This window comes from Rhinatrema bivittatum, chromosome 4 (genome assembly GCF_901001135.1).
Source record: "Rhinatrema bivittatum chromosome 4, aRhiBiv1.1, whole genome shotgun sequence".
NCBI lineage: Eukaryota > Metazoa > Chordata > Amphibia > Gymnophiona > Rhinatrematidae > Rhinatrema > Rhinatrema bivittatum.
This window is the reverse complement of record NC_042618.1, coordinates 413,056,259-413,076,716: the sequence shown is the minus strand read 5'-3', so window position 1 is coordinate 413,076,716 and position 20,458 is coordinate 413,056,259. Positions and strand designations below refer to the sequence as shown.

Here is a 20,458-nt window from a genome sequence, read left to right as displayed (position 1 = left end):
GCAGGGAGAGAAGAGGAACCTGTCTCAGAGGATGAGCAAAATCTAAAGCATAACCGTGCTTTAGAATATCCAGGACCCACTGATCCGAGGTAATCTTGACCCACTCCCCGTGGAAGAGGGAGAGACGTCCCCCTATCCTGGGGACAGAGGAGTGGGCCGGCACGGCCTCATTGTGAAGATTTGGGAGCCACCCTCTGGGGAAGACTATTCCGGGCCGGTCGGCCATGAAAGGAATGAGACCAGGACTGGGAACGCGAAGAGAGTGGACGAGAGACAGCTGTTCTTGGTAGACGGAAACGTCTGTCTCCAGAAACGGCTTCTAGTGGAAGCTAAGGTCCTAGCAGCCCGCAGCCGATCCTCCGGCAGCTTATGGACCTTATTCTCGCAGAGTGACTTGATAATCTTGTCCAGATCATCTCCAAAGAGTAATTTATCTTTGAAGGGTAGGGAGCCCAATTGGGTCGTGGAGGAGGAATCCGCCGAGCAGTTGCGGAGCCACAGGAGGCGTCTGGCCGAGACTGCTGAAACCATAGACCTGACAAGAACTCTGAGCAGGCTATATAGCGCATCTGCCCAATATGCTATCACGGCCTCCAGGCGGTCAGCCTGCTGCGCTTCGGCAGGAGACAGCTCTTATGTACTGAGGAGCTGTTGGACCCATCGGAGTCCTGCCTGTTGTGTGAGGGAATTACAGATCGCAGCTCTGACGCCCAGAGCCAACACCTCGAATACTCTCTTGAGATACACCTCGAGCTTTCTATCCTGCATATCCTGTAGGGCAGCACCTCCCGTCACCGGAATAGTAGTGCGTTTCATCACTGCTGATACCGCTGCATCCACTTTGGGAACCTTGAGGAGCTCCAGAAAATCATCTGGGAGGGAGTGTAGCTTATCCATAGCTCTACCCACCTTGAGGGAGGCTTCAGGGGAATCCCATGCCCGGAACAGCAATTGCAGTAGCATAGGATGGGAAGGAAAAAACCTAGACGGTGGACGCAGACCTGAGAGCACGGGGTCCCCCTTCTTAGCTGGTGGAGAAGGCCCTGGAGGGTCTTGTGGATCCTCAATATCCAATTCCTGCACGACATATGGAATGAGCAGATCCAGCTCATCCCTCTGGAAGAGACGCAGTACACTGGGATCATCCACTTCCATCTGAGCCAGAGAGGGTTCATCCAGATCTGGGTCCGGGGGGAGGGCCTCGAGGAGCCAAGCCCCCTGGAGGATGATGGACCACGCGGACCTTGGAGGAACCTTGGTGAACCCCAGGTCCTGAGGCCCCCACTCCCTGCGGGCATCCCAGAGGATCAGCCATCCTGCTCACCTTAGGAGGAGGCCCTGTTAGATCTTGCTGCTGTCCCATTCTGGCTAGGTAGGCATTGTGCATTAAAAGCACAAAATCTGCCAAAAATGGAGGTGGGTCTAGAAGAAGGCACCGAGGGGGGGTGGGGGTCTGGATCAGCAGCAGTACTGAAGAACTGGCGTCCAAATCGTCCCCTGGCTGCTCTGGAGCAGTCTGCTCCAAATCAAAGATGGCCACTGTTCCCGCGCTGGGCGGGATCAGGGCCGGCCTCCGTACATCGAGGCACGCGAACCTGCTTGTCCTGCCGGCCATGAGGAACCCTCCCCACCAGGGAGGCATCTCACGCAAATCCCCTCGCGGGAGAGCCGGGAACCGCACGCGCAGCACCTCGAGGACCGCAGCATGGAACTATGAGCTGAGCCGCCGACTAATCGCTGGTGAGTGGCTGCAAGGAGCAGGGAAAAACCCCCTCTGCAGCACTACTCCTTCTCCTCGACCTGCCTGAATTGCTATTAACACCACACAGAGGAATGTTGCATCTCTGTGGAGGCTGCCCCAAGGCAAAACGACTTCTCAGGGCAGCGGGTCGGCTCGGAGGAAAAAGGGGAGAATTTGGACCACCAACTTGCACCCCGGAGCTTACAAATCTAACCTGCAAATTAAGAAAGGTACAAAAAAACTTACCCCCACAAAGCAAATACAGCAATGGAGACTGAAAAACAGCTCTTCCTGCAAGTTAGATTGCTGTACCCTAGACAAGGGTCTGAGCTTTCCCTGTGTTTATTTATTTTTGTTGTCCTCTGTTAACCTTGATCCATGATAAGATAGGAAGGAAGCTAAGAAATGGAGAAAAGAACACTAAAATTTAGCTTTTCAGCAGTCTTAGTGGGGAACTAGAGTTCAGCCACTCATCTGCTGGAGTCAGAAGAATACTGGAGGATAACAGAGGGTGCGCTGGTTTATATGGGAGCACCCTTCGAAGTTTTCTCTGACTCCATCTGCTAGAAGGGGGACATAACCCACTGTCTGGACTGATCCGGGTATGTACAGGGAACATTCTTTTTTTTTTTTTTTGATTAAGTTCACATCTTTTATCTGGCAGCTCAAAGTGTGAGCTACCAATTAAAAAGTACTGGAGGTTTTTCCCTGACCCCAGAGGGCTCACAATGTAAGGCTGTGATTTACTAAGGCTTTTTGCCCTTCAGGCTAAGTCAACAGGAAAAAAGCTTAGTAAATTAAGCCTTAAGTTTGTACCTGGAGGCACGTGCACACGTGTAATGCATATTTTCAGATATGACATACCTCGAGTATAAATAATGCATATATATAGTCAGTGGCTACCAGTTGTGCATCTGCTGGGTAGAAACAGCCTGGAACATTTTGATTTTATGATTCTGTAATGTAAATGATCCTTAGGTTCTGTATCACTAAGACAGAAATTCTCATCGCCTCTTGTGCATATCCATTTAACTACCCAAAGAGCATGAGACGGGGACAAAGCAATATATCTTGCAATGCCAGTCGCTTTTTTTTTTTTTAAACTGAATTCCCAACCATTATCCACCCATTCAGGTTCTGTTTTTGGAACAGACATCAAAATTAAAACAATGCCTCTAGACATACTCTACAAGCTTCAGTTATGGCTAGAACATTCTGGAGAAGGGGGTGACAAAAAGAAAACGTGCACAGAGCCACAAGATGCATCCCAAGGTCAGAGTTAAGATGCAGTTTTCAAAATTTGAGTTTGAAAAGGAACGTGCCATAGTTGGTCTATAGCAGCCCAAAGACTTTCAAATTACTGGTGCAAACTGAAAAGATCCCATAGGAACAAGCATCTGCTGTCCCTAGATTCCATGACAATCAAATGCAACCAAATCTTGTATTAAGGGTTAGAGTAATCCTGGCACATAACTCCAGTCTTCCACTCAGCACTACATTTTTTTCCCATTTCAAAAGACTAAACATACCATTTGTCTCCAGTTCGGTGATGAGGTGTGTATTTGATACGATATGCTACTGGGTCCATCTTTCCATCCTCCATGACCAGCTTCATCCGCAATGTGATCTCGCCTTCTGCAAACTTCCCTTTCCTCATACCCTACAGGAAAAAAAATCAAGGCAGACATGAAAGAAAAAAGAAAACCCCAAAACAGATAGAAATCAGAACTCTGCTTCATTCTATGCTGTTACTCCTTTTGCTGGGCAACGTTGCTTCAAGTTTACCCACTTGAAGCATCTTATTGTGATCCCTTGTTCTAGAACTTTCTTTGTTGATACTTTTGGAGGTATCCGAATGTAAGTTGTGCTCTCCTGCCTGTCTTCTCTCTTTTGGGATATCAAGTCTATTACTTCTCCTGTTTCTCTACAGGAAACAAAGCTGTGGAATGGGACAGCCAGTACTGGTTTTAGGCACACCAACTGCAGCTGTCCCACAGGCTTACCCAGCCAAAGGAGTAATAGCATAGAATGAAGCAGAGTTCTGACTTCAGTTTAAGTCTATCCTAGAGGACAGGAGAAGCTGGAGGGCACAACATACATTCAAATACCTCAGAAGGTATCCATAATACACAAGAACCAAACCTTTTCCGATGGAAAGGAAGTTCTAGAACAAAGGATCACGATATGAGGGGCTCCAAGTGGGTAAACTTGGAGCAACATTAGGAAATATTTTCATATAGAAAGGGTGGTATGCCCTCACCGAGCCAGTGGTGGGTGCTAAAACAGCAACAGCTTTCAAGAAGGCATGGGCTAAGCACTGCAGCTAAACAGCAAAAGCGTGACCTAGTGACACTTTAAAATACCCTACTAGAACAATTCAAAACATGTCTTAGGGTTGTCAGAATGAATGGCAAAATGGGTAATATGAAAATGTTAGATGTCCTAGTGGAAAATACAGGAAACCCCACAGCTGAGTGTCTAGCAGACTGCAAATACAGTAATAACTATGTCCTAATGGAAACACAGGCACTCATGTAGCTGGGTCTGTCTAGGCAGCTACACAGTCCTTGTGTTGATTGGGTCTGTGACACAGGCTAGTGATGTTATACCATCCAGAAAGGACACAGGAACTAAGGAGACCAGCCATGCTAGTATTGGTAGCTATTTAGATTACAAAATGGAGAAAATAATTACCTGATAATTTTGTTTTCCTTAGAGTAGACAGATGGACTCAGGACCAATGGTTTATACTACCCTGCCAGCAGATGGAGACTGAGTCAGGTTTCAAAATTAATGTCACTTTAGATATAACCCTGCAGTGACCTCAGCACTTCAGTATTCTCTTGAAAAGCCACTGCGGACATACCATTGAAAAAACTTGAAAAAAAAAAAAAAGGATAATAGTAATGGTACTCAACCAAACACTGAACCCTAGTAAGATTTTAAATGCCCTGATCTAGGGACTAGACGACAACTTACCCAGAATCGCTTGGAACTGATATCCACTCAACGGACGAATCCTTGGCACCGTTCTTGGGCAGCTGTGGGCGGGATGCCGAAGCCATCTCTTTATACTAAGGAAAACGAAATTATCAGATAAATAATTTCTCCATTTCCTAGCATGTAGCCAGATGGACACAGGACCAATGGGATGTACAAAAGCTACTCTTGATCAGGGAAGGAGGCTGCCCATGGTCCAGTTAACATCGTCCTTGCAAGGGTTGCATCCTCCCGGGCCTGAATGTCCAGGCAATAGAACCTGGAGAAGGTGTGCAAGGAGGACCACGTTGCCATTCGGCAGATGTCAAAGGGAGACAGCAGTCTAGCTTCCGCCCATGAGACTGCCTGAGCCCTAGTGGAATGAGCTTTAACCTGAAGGGGTAATGGCTTTCCTACCTCCACACAGGCTCCTGTGACCACCTCCTTAATCCACCAAGCTATGGTAGCCTGCAAAGCTGATTCGCCCTGCTTCCTTCCACTGTGAAGGACAAACAGATGGTTCGTCTTTTGGACCAGTTCTGAAACTTCCAGATAACACACCAAAAGCCTACTGACATTCAAATGGCAGAGGACGTGGTATTCTTCCATGTCTTTGCGCTTATCTAGGGATAGCAATCAAATGGACTGATTCAAATGAAACTCCGAGACTACCCTGTGCAAGAAGGATGGAACGGTACAAGGCTGTACCATCTGGAGGAACGGTTCCCGATACAACAATGAAGACATCTGGAGGAACGGTTCCAGATACAATAATGCCTGTAGTTCAGAGATGTGACGGGCCAAGCATATAGCCACCAGGAATGCCATTTTCAGGGTTAATACATGCAAGGAAAGACTGCACAGCGGCCGAAAGGAGGGCCCTGCCAAAAACTCCAATACTAGATTAAGTTTCAACATGGGATGGCCGGAGTGCTTCACCCCTTTCAGAAAACAGGTCATATCCGGATGTGCTGACAGGCAGGTTCCTTTCACCTTGCCCCTGAAACAGGAGAGCGCCCATACCTGGACCTTCAAGGAGTTAAAGGTCAAACTTTTATTCAAGACTCCCTGCCAAAAATCCAGAATTAGTGGGATTTTGACCCACACAAACGCTAGGGATGTAAAGAAATTCTGCACGCAGAGTAGGGTGGCAATTACTGCAGCTGAATATCCTTGCTTCATCAGGTGAACACTCTCAAGTGTAAGACAGAATAGAGTCGGTTCCTCGTGAAGGGCATGTCCCTGCTGTAACAGGTCCCTGTGCGGTGGGAGGCACAGAGGGGTCTCCACATGTCCACATACTACAAACACATGGGCCAATCTGGAGCCACTAGTAGAACTAATCCCCTGTGGCGCTCAATTCTGCAAATGAACCTGCCCAGGAGGGGCCACGGAGGGAAGGCGTAAAGCTGCTCCTCTTCCAGCCAGGTCTGAATGAGAGCATCGATCCTCAGGGTTAACTGATCTCATCTGTGACAGAAGAAATTGGGGAACCTTTGCATTGTGAGATGTGACCAGCAGGTCAATGGATGGAAGATCCCAGCGATCTACTACCAGCCCACTCTCCTGGATCCAGACTCTCCATGCTTATAAAGTCTGCTCTGACTTTGTCGTTTCCTGTAATGCGGAAGGCTGAGATAGTCTGTAGATTTATTTCCACCCATTCCATAAGGATACCTATCTCCTGTGACACTTGCTGGCTTTTGGTTCCACCCTGGCTGTTGATGTAGGCTACTGTTGTGTTGATAGACATTACGTGGACCGCTTGACCCTGGAGTATGTGGCTGAATTGTAGACATGCTAATCTGACTGCCCGGGCTTCCAGGCAGTTTATGTTCCACAGGGCTTCTTCCTTAGTCCAACGCCCCTAGGCCATCAGTTTCTGACGGTGAGCTCCCCAGCCCTGGAGGCTCGTGTTTGTCATGAGGACCAACCAGTTCGGAGGGCACAGGGGTACACCCCTGCCCAAATGAGCTTCCTGCTTTCACAACTGGAGCAGAGAGTATACTTCAATCGGTAAGTGGAGGCGAATCGAAGAGTCTTCAGACAGTGGGCTCCAACATGACAGCCGGGAGCGCTGAAGTGGTCGCATGTGTGCCCTCACCATGGTACTACTTCCAGTGTTGACCCCATCAAATCGCGGACTTGGAGATAGCTCAACACAGTCAGGTATATCATGTTCGTCAACAGACACACTTGGGACATCAACTTCTTATCTGCATGGTCAGGAGTAAGACCTTGCCCTGCTTAGTGTCGAACCAGACTCCCAGAATTCCAAGGACTGGGAGGGTTTGAGACTGCTTTTTTCCATGTTTACAATCCAACAGAGTTCCTGAAGCAAGATGGTCACACTGTTGGTCCCCCAGAGACTCTTTTTCACGGATCTTGCCCAGATCAACCAGCTGTCCAAGTACAGGTACACCAGGATACCCTCTTTTCTCAACGCTGCCACTACGACAACCATAATCTTAGAAAATGTTCTGGGGAAGGTGGCCAGGCCAAAGGGAAGTGCCTGGAACTGATAATGGCGACTCAATACCGCAAATCATAGGAAAAGTTGATGTTATTGCCTAACTGGAATAAGCAAGTAGGCCTTGGATAGATCCAGGGAGGTTAACAACTCTCCTGATTGTACGGCAATTATCACGGAGCGTAGGGTTTCCATGCAGAAATCAATCACTCGATGTTGGTTGACACCTTTGAGTTCAAGGATGGGGCAAAACAAAACTTCCTTCTTGGCTACGCTGAAATAGATGGAATACTGCCCCGTATTTTTCTGGGGCGCAGGTACTGGGATTATAGCCCTCAACCTGAGCAGTCTTAACAGGGTAGTGGCCACTGCCTGCTTTTTGTGCTGGGAGTGGCAAGGAGATTTCATGAATATATCCCAAGGAGTGCTGCGAAATTCCAACACATATCCTTCTCGTATGACTTCCAGTACCCATATGTCCAAAGCGATCGCGACCCACCGTTGGTAGAAAAGGGACAATCGACCCCCTATCTCCTTGTTCTGAGGGTGGGTCAGTAAAACTTCATTGGATGGGGGTGGGGGGAGATTCAGGAACCAGAGCCAGACTCTCTCTTGGGCTGCCGACTCAGAAAGGACTGAGGCTCTCAAAGGACGAGACCTCTGAAATGTCTAGTTTCTGTAGGGGCAAAAGAGTTGGGAACCACTGAATCAACCTCCTCATGGACGAGGGGCGCTGTAACTGCTCTCATCTTCTGGTAGCCGGGGTACTGGAGATTCGTCCAATTTACTGGCCAGCTTTTTCAATTCGCTTCCGAAGAGGAGTGATCCTTTAAAGGGCATCTTTGTGAGATTTACCTTGGAGGTTGCATCTGCTGACCAATTATGCAACCATAGCTGTCTTCTGGCCGCCACCACTGAGGCCACTCCTCTGGCCGTGGTATGGACTAGGTCCAAGCCGCATCAGCTAAAAAGGCGGCAGATTTCATAACCGCTCTGGAATTCGCTCCAGAGTCAACCACCTCTCGAGAGAGGAGCAGGCACGAACGAGCTACCAAGGCACAAAAAGAAGCAATATGTAAGGTCATTTCTGTTGCGTCAAAGGCCTGTTTAAGGATGGATTCCATTCGCCTATCATGCGCATCCTTTAAAGTCGCTCCTCCCTCCACCGGGATAGTTGTTTGCTTAGAGACAGCACATCCACTTTAGGGAAACGCAAACATTATCTTGCTGTCAGATCCAGTGGGTTCAGAGCTTCTAATGCTCGTCCACCTTTAAAATTTGCTTCTGGGGCATCCATTCCAGGTCAATCAACTCCTGGATGGCTTCCAGTACTGGAAAGTAGCAAGAGGCTTTCCACAGGGAAATCAGAATGAGATTCTTCAGTGGTTCTGTCCGCCCCAGGATCTCCCAGCATCTTCAGGGTCTGGGAAACCAGGGCTGGCAATTCATCTCTATGGAAAAACCATAACATGGTCTGATATGGTTCTAAACCAGGGGGAATTTCCCCATCTTCCAAGGAATCTGGGTACTCTTCTTCGTTTGTGCAGTCCGGGTCCCTGCCAGGGATCCCTTGGTGAGTCGAGGCATGCCTCGAGGTCTGCCGATAGGATTCATAGAGGGCGGGCTTACCGGCTGAGGTTCTATTCGGACAGGGGCAAGTGAGGTAGCATACCGCGCCTGTACGAAGGCTTGAAGGCCTTGAAAGAATTCCACCCAAGAGAAGGTGGCCATGTCCATGCCTTGCCCACGTGGGGTAGGTACCACTAAATTTCCCTCTCCCATAGATGATCCAGTCCTGGGGTTACTCAGATCTGGGGTACTTCCGGCTAAGGCTGTGGCTGACCCATTCTCTGAATGGGAGGAGCTGGGCTTTCCAAAGTCCGAGGAGGTCAACTCTCCCTGGGCTTCCTTACAGTACTGACATTAGCAAGAATCCAGGTCAGACTGCACAGCCCTAATATGACAAGCAGCACAGAGAGAAAGGCGCTTATGTTTCTTTGCTGCCGGAGCCACTCATGACGGTAACTGCGTGTTCAGACAGCTCGCGCTTAAAATTTTATGCACACAGGTTTTGGGCACCTACTTGGGCCGCAACAAGGCACACACAGCCTGTGTGCCCAGCTTTACTTGTATTCTGTGCCTAGTAGGTTGTGTGCGGCGTTATACACACTGCGTACTCCGAAGCTCTATGGTGGACAATACAAGCATAAAAACACATGCAAGATTGTGCCACCATGGCCTACCATTCTGTGTGCCAACCAAGCCTAAAGCAGGGCCTAGCCCACCAGAGGGCCACTCAACCTGCTTGGAAGCCCACTTCCCCTTACCCCAACAGGATTGGTAACGACGACTGTACAGCACGCCGAGCAAGGAGACTAGAGAAAGTCTTATCAAACTTACTTGAGCTCAGCATTTACTGGCTGAGTACAGAGATGGTCTCTAACTGCAAGGGGAGAGGGCTTTGGCAGTCACCACCATGCTGGCTTCCTGCACCCGCTGCATTTCAGCTGCTTCAGCAGCAAAGTCCACGCCAGGAGCCAGTTACAGTACCAAGGCACACATCTAAGGGATGTCAGAAATCACTTCAGGAATTCTCAACTGGGGGAGGGACCATTAGGTATCACCGCAGGAGAGCGGAGCTCAATCTTTTCTCCAATTTAAAAGTAGAATTTCTTCTTCTAAAAGGTACAGCGATCCCCAAAGGCATGTCCACATCTGCTGGAGACTGAGAAATACTGAAGGGCCGAGGTCACTGCAGGGGTGTTATTTAGGGTGATGTCAGCTTTGAAATCGGACTCCATCTCCGTCTGCTGGCAGAGGAGCATAACCCATTGGTCCTGAGTCCATCTGGCTACATGCTAGGAAACTCTGGTTAGACATGGGAAGAGGAGGGATGCTGGTGGGTGAACTAAATAGGGGATCTTGCATGCTCATCTACCCAAAAAGATGATCACAAAGGCAGGAAGATGACAAATACTGTCTTGGATAAGGAGCAGTTAAGTATCCTACAACAGGTCATGCTCTATGGCTGGCAGCTGGGATGTATCCTTGAAAATATGAACAGGAATAATTGGACCCACAATTGGTCTTTTTTTTGCCATCTATGTTACTATGAAGCATCAGCTGCCCCATACAAAAACTCTTCTTAGCAAAGAGTGTTTAAAAAAAAAAAGTGCTGGCAGCACAGGTTTTCAGAGCTACTTTAGAACTAACCTTTTTGAGAAAAATCATCTATAGATGTGTATGCTGTAGGAAAGCCCAAAAAAGCTTTCATAAAGAGACTGATTCTATGGTTTTTCTTGTATCTTCATCACAAACATTTCTGGAATGTCTACTGTATGGAGATAAAACTTCACCCTTCCAATCTGTATGGGGTCTGCTTGAAACTTGGAGTAATAACTAGTAAAATCCAATTTGTCTATTATGTATGGGAATTCCTTTGATTAGGTTGTTGGGGCTAGGGGAGGAGCTAAACTTGAAAACTGTAGAATGTTTGAAGGCGCTGGTATATTTTATGCTGTATGTTTTACTCAATATGGTTTGTATCTTTACTATTATTGCTTTGAAACTGAATAAATATTTTAAGATAAAAAAAACCAACAAAAACAAAAAGGCATTTCCAAGAGTGCCAGCTAGCTGTGGGCAGGCTCACACTAACTCCCAAACATGCCCCTTTCACAAGGAGCTTTTGTAAGGGTGCAAGCCATGGGGAAAGCCAAACATTCTCATAACAGCCCCGCTTAAGAAGAAGCAAGTGTCACTGAAAAAATTCTGAGTATAAAGATTGTGCAGCACTTCTTGTACCTCCAAGAGAAGAAGAGATTCTTCAACTGGTCGATCTCTCCATGGGGAAGGGGGAGGATTGTGGCCTTTTATTTCTTCCACTTTTTGATGGCAGGCATAAGCATGGCCTCTGAATCAGGACAAGGAAAGAAGACTTTAGTAATTCATATTGGGAGGGGGGGGGAGGGGGATGACAGCTAACAAACAAATATTGAGTTAACACTATGCACGTCACGAAAGAGAAGTCAAAATGTTGCTATCTAAAATTTAAAAAATGCAGGAAATCTTTGGTAACTCCTATTGCATTAAGAATTATACACCTAAAGCTTGCAGATTACTGCAGTATCTGAACAACATTAGAACTTGGTTTCAGCAGGATTTCCATCAGTTCCAGGTAAAAAACAAAAAAAAACAAAAAAAGAGAAAGAGAAAGATACTTGGCAAGGATACGTTACAAAATCTAAATCAGAGAGGAGATGATGATGGTTTGATTCCTTAAATCCTCTACTTCTGATTAAAGGGTGGCTCTCTGTGCTCTCTCAACCAAGTCATGTCATCCCCTCTCACTCAGGCAGTCCAATATTAAATTCTGCTGTATGTCAGTCAAAGAACTGGACCAAGAAAACAAATCGGAAGCCGATCCAGTTAGCTGTATAGCGGTAAAGAAAGCAAGGATCGGTGTATAAAAAAGCCCTTTATTGGATTTTGCCCGACTCTGGCTGAGTTTCGCTCTTTTGATCGAGAGCTGCCTCAGGGGCAACTAAAAATAAATTATACATAAAATTAAGAGATAGAAACACATACAAAAATATGTAAAAATTAAACAGACAACATAAATAGGTGTAAACTTCACAAATCATAACATGTATGTGTGGTAACAATGGTATAAAGAAGAACACAAATTTCAAAAATGAACTGAAATGTGGAGTGTGTATGCTTTTCAGTTCATTTTTGAAATTTGTGTTCTTCTTTATACCATTGTTACCACACATACATGTTATGATTTGTATTATTTGTGAAGTTTACACCTATTTATGTTGTCTGTTTAATTTTTACCTATTTTTGTATGTGTTTCTATCTTTTAATTTTATGTATAATTTATTTTTAGTTGCCCCTGAGGCAGCTCTCGATCAAAAGAGCGAAACTCAGCCAGAGTCGGGCAAAATCCAATAAAGGGCTTTTTTATACACCGATCCTTGCTTTCTTTACCGCTATACAGTCAAAGAACTGGGACAGATAGCTACATGGGAAAAGGCCTACTCGATAGAAATAGGCTACATCTTTAGACATGTTTGGGAAGTAGCTTTATGTTACTTTGAAATGTCCAGCAAACATTTCTACAGTGTTTTCTATTTTGTACCCTCTTGAAATGGTCTTAAAAAACAGCCTCCCTCAAACCCCTTCTGAAGAAACCTAACCTGGACACAAAAGAACTCTCCAATTTCTGCCCTCTCTCTAATCTCCCGTTTCTTGCTAAACTCATGGAGAAACTGGTCAATACACAACTCTCAAATTATCTGGAAGAACACAAAATCCTCTACCCTTCCCAATACAGCTTCCGTAAATCATTCAGCACGGAAACCCTCCTTATTTCTCTCACAGATCACATCATCATGGGCCTTGACAAAGGATACTCATTCCTACTAGTTCTTCTAGACATCTCGGCCGCATTCGACACTGTGAACCACTCCATCCTTCTAAATCGTCTCTCAGACATCGGCTTATCAGGATCTGTCCACAGATGGTTCAACTCCTTCCTCAGCAACAGAAGTTTCAAAGTTAAAATCAACAAAGAATCACCCAACATCAAATCATCATTAGGCATACCCCAAGGCACCTCCCTGTCACCTACCCTCTTCAATATCTACCTCTTTCCCCTCTGCCACTTGCTGACCAATCTAAAATTAATACATTATCTTTACACAGACGACGTACAGATTCTGATCCCCATAACAGAATCCCTCACTAAAACTCATCTTCTGGGACAACTGCCTCCAATCCATGAACCGCCTTCTCACGAGTCTGAACCTTGTCCTTAATGCTGCCAAGACAGAGCTCCTTCTTATCTCCTCAGACTACACGAACCTACCCTCACAGATCTCCCCCAACTCCCAGATCACGCATGTAAGAGACCTTGGAGTAATCCTCGACAACTGTATGAATCTAAACATATCCATTAACAATACAACCAAGGAATGTTTTTATAAACTACAAGTGCTGAAAAAACTCAAACCCCTTCTCCATTTCCATGACTTTAGGACAGTCTTCCAAACCACGCTCTTTGCCAAGGTAGACTATTGCAATGCCCTACTCCTTGGACTCCCTATCTCCACCAAACCACTACAGATGCTCCAGAACACGGCGGCTAGAATCTTGACTAACACCAACCGCGGAGCCCACATCACTCCCATCCTCCGGAACCTGCACTGGCTTCCAATAAATTACAGAATCTTACACAAGTCCCTCACCATAATACACAAAACCATCCACAAACAGCTACAGCTAGACCTTCAGATCCTGCTCAAACTACACTCATCCACAAGACCCACCAGAGAAACATATAAAGGAACCCTACAAGTCCCCCCAACCAAAGCCACTCGGCTTACATCCACCAAGGAACAGGCATTCTCAACAGCGGGACCTGCCATTTGGAATATCATGCCCCCAGACCTCAGACTGGAACCCTGCCTTCTAACTTTTTGGAAAAAAATCAAGACTTGACTATTCCTTCAAGCCTTCCCTTAACTTTCTAAACCATCCAAATGCCATCTACTCAGACCTCGCTAGATGGTCGGCTAGGCACTCCGCCTAACCGACCATTTGTTAAGTTTTAACTCTTCTGTCCTTTATCTCCGGCTAACCTAGCCCCCAAGTTCATATTACCCTGTTGATTGTAACTTTGCCTCTTGTTGAAATGGTTTGTTAAGTTATATACCCCTTGTTCCTTGTAAACCGACATATGATATGATACGGTTCATGAATGTTCGGTATAGAAAAGAGTTAAATAAACCTTGGTCCTGTTTTAGGTAGGAATCTGTAGGCCATGTCATGCCACTATCCTCTTGTTTATTTCTTTTTTTAAGTATCTATTGTTGGTTTCCACAACACAGAGCTCTGCTCGAAATATGATATATTGGGATTTTGTTGCACTATGATTGTTGGAATCAATGAACAGTTTAAATAGGATAAGTGGATTTTAAAAAAATGTTTTCTCATGGACTGTGACACTGTCACATATTGTTATACATTCTTATGAAGGCTGCACAAAAGACCAAACACAAAATTATGGATCAATAAGTACAAACCAGATGATTGCAGTAGTGGACGGTTGCAGCAATATTATTTGCAATAGCAACTATAAGCTCTGTTATGATGGTCAACCACATTAAATAAGATTACTTTTTCAGTTTTGGATGGAGTCTTTTGGGTAGATTGTACAACATATAAAAATTAAATAATGTACGCACTTAAACAGAGAATGATGCAAGAAAAATGTTAATGTAAAACTTGCAAAACATTTACAGCTTTAGAATACAGATATTAAAAAAAAACACTGATAGGAATCATACAACAGCCTTTAAAGATAAGGAAATACTAATTAAAGAAATTACAAAATGGATAATGGAGAAATTACTCAATTTTGTTTTCCTCAGTGTAGACAAATGGACTCAGGTTTCAAAGATGACATCACAGTACATATAGCCCTGCAGTGACCTCAGCTCTCCAGTATTCTCTTCAAAAGCCACTGTGGACATACTATTGAAAAAATGATTTAAAAACTTGATTAAAGACAGATAACCGTAATTGTACTCAACCAAACACTGAACCCCAGAAAGATTATAGATGCCCTGATCTAGGGACTGGATGACGGCTTACCCGTAATCTCTTGGCATCGATATCCACTCCATGGGTGAATCCTTGGCACCGTTCTTGGGCAGCCGGGGGCGGGATGCTGAGTCCATCTGTCTACACTAAGGAAACCAAAGTTATCAGGTAAGTAATTTTTCCATTTCCTAGCGTGTAGCCAGATGGACTCAGGACCAATGGGATGTACAAAAGCTACTCCCAATTCGGGCGGGAGGCTGCCCGCAGTGCGGTTAATACCACCCTTGCAAATACAGCATCTTCTCAGGCCTATATGTCCAGGCGTTAGAACCTGAAGGTGTGCAAGGAGGACCACATCGCTGTCCAGCAGATATCGCCAGGGGACAGCAGTCTAACTTCCGCCCATGTGACTGCCTGAGCCCTAATGGAATGAGCTTTAACCTGAGACTGTAATGGCTTTCCTGCTTCCACATAGGCAAAGCTGGTTCACCCTGCTTCCTTCCACAATGAAGGACAAATAGATGGTCCATCTTTCGGACCGGTTCTGAAGCTTCCAGATACCGCACCAAAAATCTGACATTCAAATGAAGGAGGCGTTATTCCTCAATGTCCCTGTGCTTATCTAGGGAAGGCAACGAAATGGACCGATTCAAATGAAACTCCAAGACTACTTTGGGCAAGAAGGATGGAACGGTATGAAACTGTAACACTCCTGGAGTCAACTGGAGGAATGGTTCCTGACACGTCAATTTCTGCAGTTCAGAGATGCAACGCACTGAGCATAATGCCACCAGGAACACCATTTTCAAGGTTAATAAATGCAAGGAAAGACCGTGCAGCGGCTAAAAGGAGGGCCCTGCCAAAATTTCCAATACTAGATTAAGATTCCACAAGGGAACCAACCACCTTAGGGGTGGCTGAAGGTGCTTCACCCCTTTCAGAAAATAGGCTATGTCCGGATGAGCCGACAGGGAAGTTCCGTTCAATTCGCCCCTGAAACAGGAGAGAGCTGCTACCTGCAAGATCAAGGAGTTAAGGGCCAACCCTTTATTCAAGTCATCCTGCAAAAATTCCAGAATAAGTGGAATTTTGACCACCCATGGGGGGGGGGGGTGTGACACCACCTTCCTCGCACCAGGCCTCAAATGCTCTCCAGACCCGCACATACGCTAGGAACATGAACTTCGATCGCAGAGTAAGGTGGCAATTACCGCCGCAGAATATTCTTGCTTCATCAGGTGAGTTCTATCAAGGGCCAGGCCATAACAGAATGGAGTCGGATTCTTGTGAAGGACCGATCCCTGCTGTAGCAGGTCCCTGTGCAGTGGGATGCTCAGAGGAGTCTCCACCAGGAGTCACTGCATGTCCTCATACCACGGACGCCTGGGCCAATCTTGTGGTGCTCGGTTCTGCAAATGATCCTGCCTAGCAGGGGCCATGGAGGGAAGGTGTATAGCAATTCTTCTTCTGGCCGGGACTGAATGAAAGCATCGATCCCCAGGGACCACAGATCTCTTCTGCGACTAAAGAATCGGGGAACCTTTGCATTGTGAGATGGGGCCAGCAGGGCGAGAGGCCCCAAGCAATCAGTTGAAAGGCTTCGGCCGACAACACCCATTCTCCTGGATCCAGACTCTCCCTGCTTAGAAAGTCTGCTTTGATGTGGTTAGTGCAGTTAGTATAGCTGTGTTTAAAAAAGGATTGGATAAGTTCTTGGAGGAGAAGTCCATTACCTGCTATTAATTAAGTTGACTTAGTTTTTGGGTACTTGCCAGGTTCTTATGGCCTGGATTGGCCACTGTTGGAAACAGGATGCTGGGCTTGATGGACCCTTGGTCTGACCCAGTATGGCATGTTATGTTGTTTTTTCCTGTGATGTGTGAGGCTGAGATCGTCTGTAGATGTATCTCTGCCCATTCCATAAGGAGGTCTATCTCCTGAGACACATGCTGGCTCTTGGTTCCTCCCTGGCAGTTGACATAGGCTACTGTCGTTGCATTATATGACATTATGCAGACCGCTTGAACCTGGAGTCTGTGGCTGAATTAAAAGCACACCAGCCTCACTGTCTGGGCTTCCAGGCGATTGATGTTCCAGACGGCCTCTTCCTCCGTCCAACGTCCCTTGGCTGTGAGTTCCTGATAGTGAGCTCCCCAGCCCTGGTGACTCAAGTCCGTTGTAAGAACCAGCCAGTTCGGGGAGGGCAGGTTCACCCCTCCCCCCCCCTGCACAGATGAGCCTCCTGCAACCACCACTTGAGGGGAGAGCAGACTCCCATAAGTAAGTGGAGATGAATTGAATAGTCTTGAGACTGCGGGTTCCAACATGACAGCAGTGAGTGTTGAAGTGGGCGCATGTGTGCTCTCGCCCATGACACTACTTCCAAGGTTGCCACTATCAAACCAAGATCTTGGAGATAGCTCCACACTATCAGGCATATTGTGTTCATCAACTGTCGCAACTAGGACATGAAATTCCATATCCGTGTGGAAGACCTTGCCCTGCCTGGAGTCGAACCAGACTCCCAGATATCCAACAACTGGGAAGGCTTGAGACTGCTCTTGTCCAGGTTTACTATTCAACAGAGTTCCGGAAGCAAGGAATCACCCTGTTGGTCACCTGGAGACTTTCTTCCACGAACTTGGCCCGGATCAACCAGTCATCCAAATACGGGTGTACCAGGATTCCTTCTCTTCTTAATGCTGCCACCACAACCATCATAATCTTGGAAAATGTTCTTGGGGCGGTGGCTAGGCCAAAGGGCAGTGCCTGGAACTGATAATAGTGACCCAGTATGGCAAACCATAGGAAGTGTTGGTGTACTTTGTGGACTGGAATATGTAGGTAGGCCTCGGATAGATCCAGGGAGGTTAGGAACTCTCCCGGTTGTATGGCCATTCTCACGGAACATAAGGTTTCCATGCGGAAATGACTCGCTCATAGGTGACTGCTGACAATTTTGAAGACCAGGATGGGTGGAAAGGAAACTTCCTTCTTGGGTACGATGAAATAGATGGAATAATGCCCCATATTTTTCTGGTACTTAACATATGGTGACATATATAATATCACAATCTTTATTGAATTCAGACAAGAAATTTCCAAGCAACTTAATGCTCAAAACTTTACAACATCACCCCAAGGAATATCCATCTAAAAATCCCAACCCATAATCACACAATAATCATCACCATTCATACCACTTACTCACACACATCCTTCATACTTCCCATCATTAAAATTCCTCCATTTTTCCAAATGATTTGTTTACACACAAGTGAAAATCCTCTTCACACACAATACAGTACTAATCCTTCAAAAACAATTTGTTCACAAGCAGAGAGAATTCTATTTCGCAAATTTTTCTTCGTTCTTGGAACGAGAATCCTTCAATTCCTCTTCATCTTCTCAACATGTTTCGCCTTCCCACAGGCTTCTTCAGGAGAACTTCGAAGAATTTCCTACTGCTTATACACCTTCAACATATTCCCGCACAGGTTTCATCTACAACATTTAACAATTTAAATTAATTTTACTTAAAAACTATAATCCCCAACGAGCCCTTTAAATTTCACCTTCACACAACCTTATCAATTTTTTCTATACGCCCCAAAAAAATTTGACGTACATACAGATATGCACCCCAACTCTCACTTTTCAGCGCCTCTTGAATGAAGTTTCACAAAAACACCCACTCTTATATAATGGGTGATCACTTCCTTTGTATGTTACCTCGTTCCAAGAACGAAGAAAAATTTGCGAAATAGAATTCTCTCTGCTTGTGAACAAATTGTTTTTGAAGGATTAGTACTGTATTGTGTGTGAAGAGGATTTTCACTTGTGTGTAAACAATTCATTTGGAAAAATGGAGGAATTTTAATGATGGGAAGTATGAAGGATGTGTGTAAGTGGTATGAATGGTGTATGATTGTTTGATTATGGGTTGGGATTTTTAGATGGATATTCCTTGGGGTGATGTGAAGTTTTGAGCATTAAGTTGCTTGGAAATTTGTCTGAATTCAATAAAGATTGTAATATTATATATGTCACCATATGTTGTTCAGTATTAATAATTTCATGATATATGATTGAATTGCCAAAGTAGTTGTATCCATATTTTTCTGGGGCATAGGTACTGGGATTACAGTCCTCATCCTGAGGATTCTTAAAAAAAAAAAAAAAAAAAAAAAAAAAAAAAAAGAGTAGTCTCACTGCCTGCTTTTTGTGTTGGGAGTGGCAAGGAGTCAAGAATACATCTCGAGGAGTGCTGTGAAATTCCAGCACATTTCCTTCCCTTATGACTTCCAGTACCCACTTGTCCGAAGTGAGCTCGACCCACCTTTGGTAAAAGACAGTCAACCCACTATCTCCTCATTCCAAAGATGGATCAGCAAAATTTCATTGGAGGTTCGGGATGATCCTAAACCCTAACCTTCCCCTCTCTTAGGCTGTTGACTATGAAAAGACAGAGTTCTTCCAAAGGGCCAAGACCTCTGAAATGTCGAGTTTCTGTAGGGGTGGAAACTTTGAGAGCCCCTGGATTGGCCCCTCATAGGCATGTGGCGCTGCACCTGCTTCCTCATCTTTTGGTAGTCGGGGGACAAGAGATTTGCCTCATTTACTGGCCAGTTTTTCCAATTCGTTTCCGAATAGGAGTGATCCTTTAAAGGGCATCTTTGTAAGGTTGGCCTTGGAGGTTGTGTCCGCTGACCAATTCCACAGCTATAGCTGTCTTCTGGCCGTTACCACTGAGGCCACTCCTCTAGCTGAAGTACGGACTAAATCTGAGCCTGTGTCTGCTAAAAAGGTGGCAGCGGGTTCCACAGCTGCTCTGGGGTTCACAGAGTCATCCACCTCCTGAGAGAGAAGTAGGCACGAACACGCTACCAGGACAAAACAAAAAGCAATCTGTAAGGTCATTGCTACCACATCAAAGGCTTGTTTAAGGATAGACTCCAACTGTCTATAGTGCACATCCTTTAAGGCCGCTCCTCCCTCCACTGGGATCGTTGCTTGCTTAGAGACAGCACAGGCCAGTGCATCCACTTTAGGGAAACGCAAATGTTCCCTCATTGCTGGACCCAGCAGGTATAGAGCTTCTAACGCCTGGCCCCCTTTTAAACTTGCTTCTGGGGCATCCCATTCCAGGTCAACTCCTGGATGGCTTCCAATACTTGGAAATAGCAAGAGGCTTTGTGCAAGGAAGTCAGAATGGGATTCTTCTTTGGTTCCATCATAGATTCCGCTCCAGGACCTCCCAGCATTTTCAGGGTCTGAGAAACCAAGGCCAGCAATTCATCTCTATGAAAGAACTGTAACATGGCTTGATTCGGTTCTAATCCCGGGGGAATTTCCCCTTCTTCCAATGGATCTTGCTCTTCATCTGTGCCATCAGGGTCCCCAGTAGGGATACCCTTGGTCAGGCAAGGCATGCCTCGAGGTCTGGGAAAGGGAGAGGGTGTCAGCTGGGACTCTGTCCAGACAGGGGCAAGCGAGGAAGTAGACTGTGCCAATACAAAGGCCTGTAGTCCCTGGAAAAAAAGACTGCCAGATCCATGCCTAGCCTGGGGGGAACTGGGGTGGGCCCAGCAGAGTTTCCCTCTCACATGGAAGACCCAGCCAAGAGGTTACTCAGATCCAGAGTACTTCCAGTTAAGGCT

The 20,458-nt window shown here is 45.9% G+C and overlaps 1 protein-coding gene across 1 annotated transcript in view; it reads right to left on the bottom strand.

The window, feature by feature from the left end:
* Positions 1–20,458, bottom strand: part of QARS (glutaminyl-tRNA synthetase) — a 220,450-nt gene that overhangs the window by 85,765 nt on the left and 114,227 nt on the right. The window contains exons 13-14 of the mRNA XM_029601243.1: positions 10,995–11,103; positions 3,271–3,401 (exon numbers count right to left, since the gene is read on the bottom strand). Coding sequence (XP_029457103.1) covers positions 3,271–3,401; positions 10,995–11,103 — 240 coding nt within the window. The remainder of the gene's footprint in view (positions 1–3,270; positions 3,402–10,994; positions 11,104–20,458) is intronic.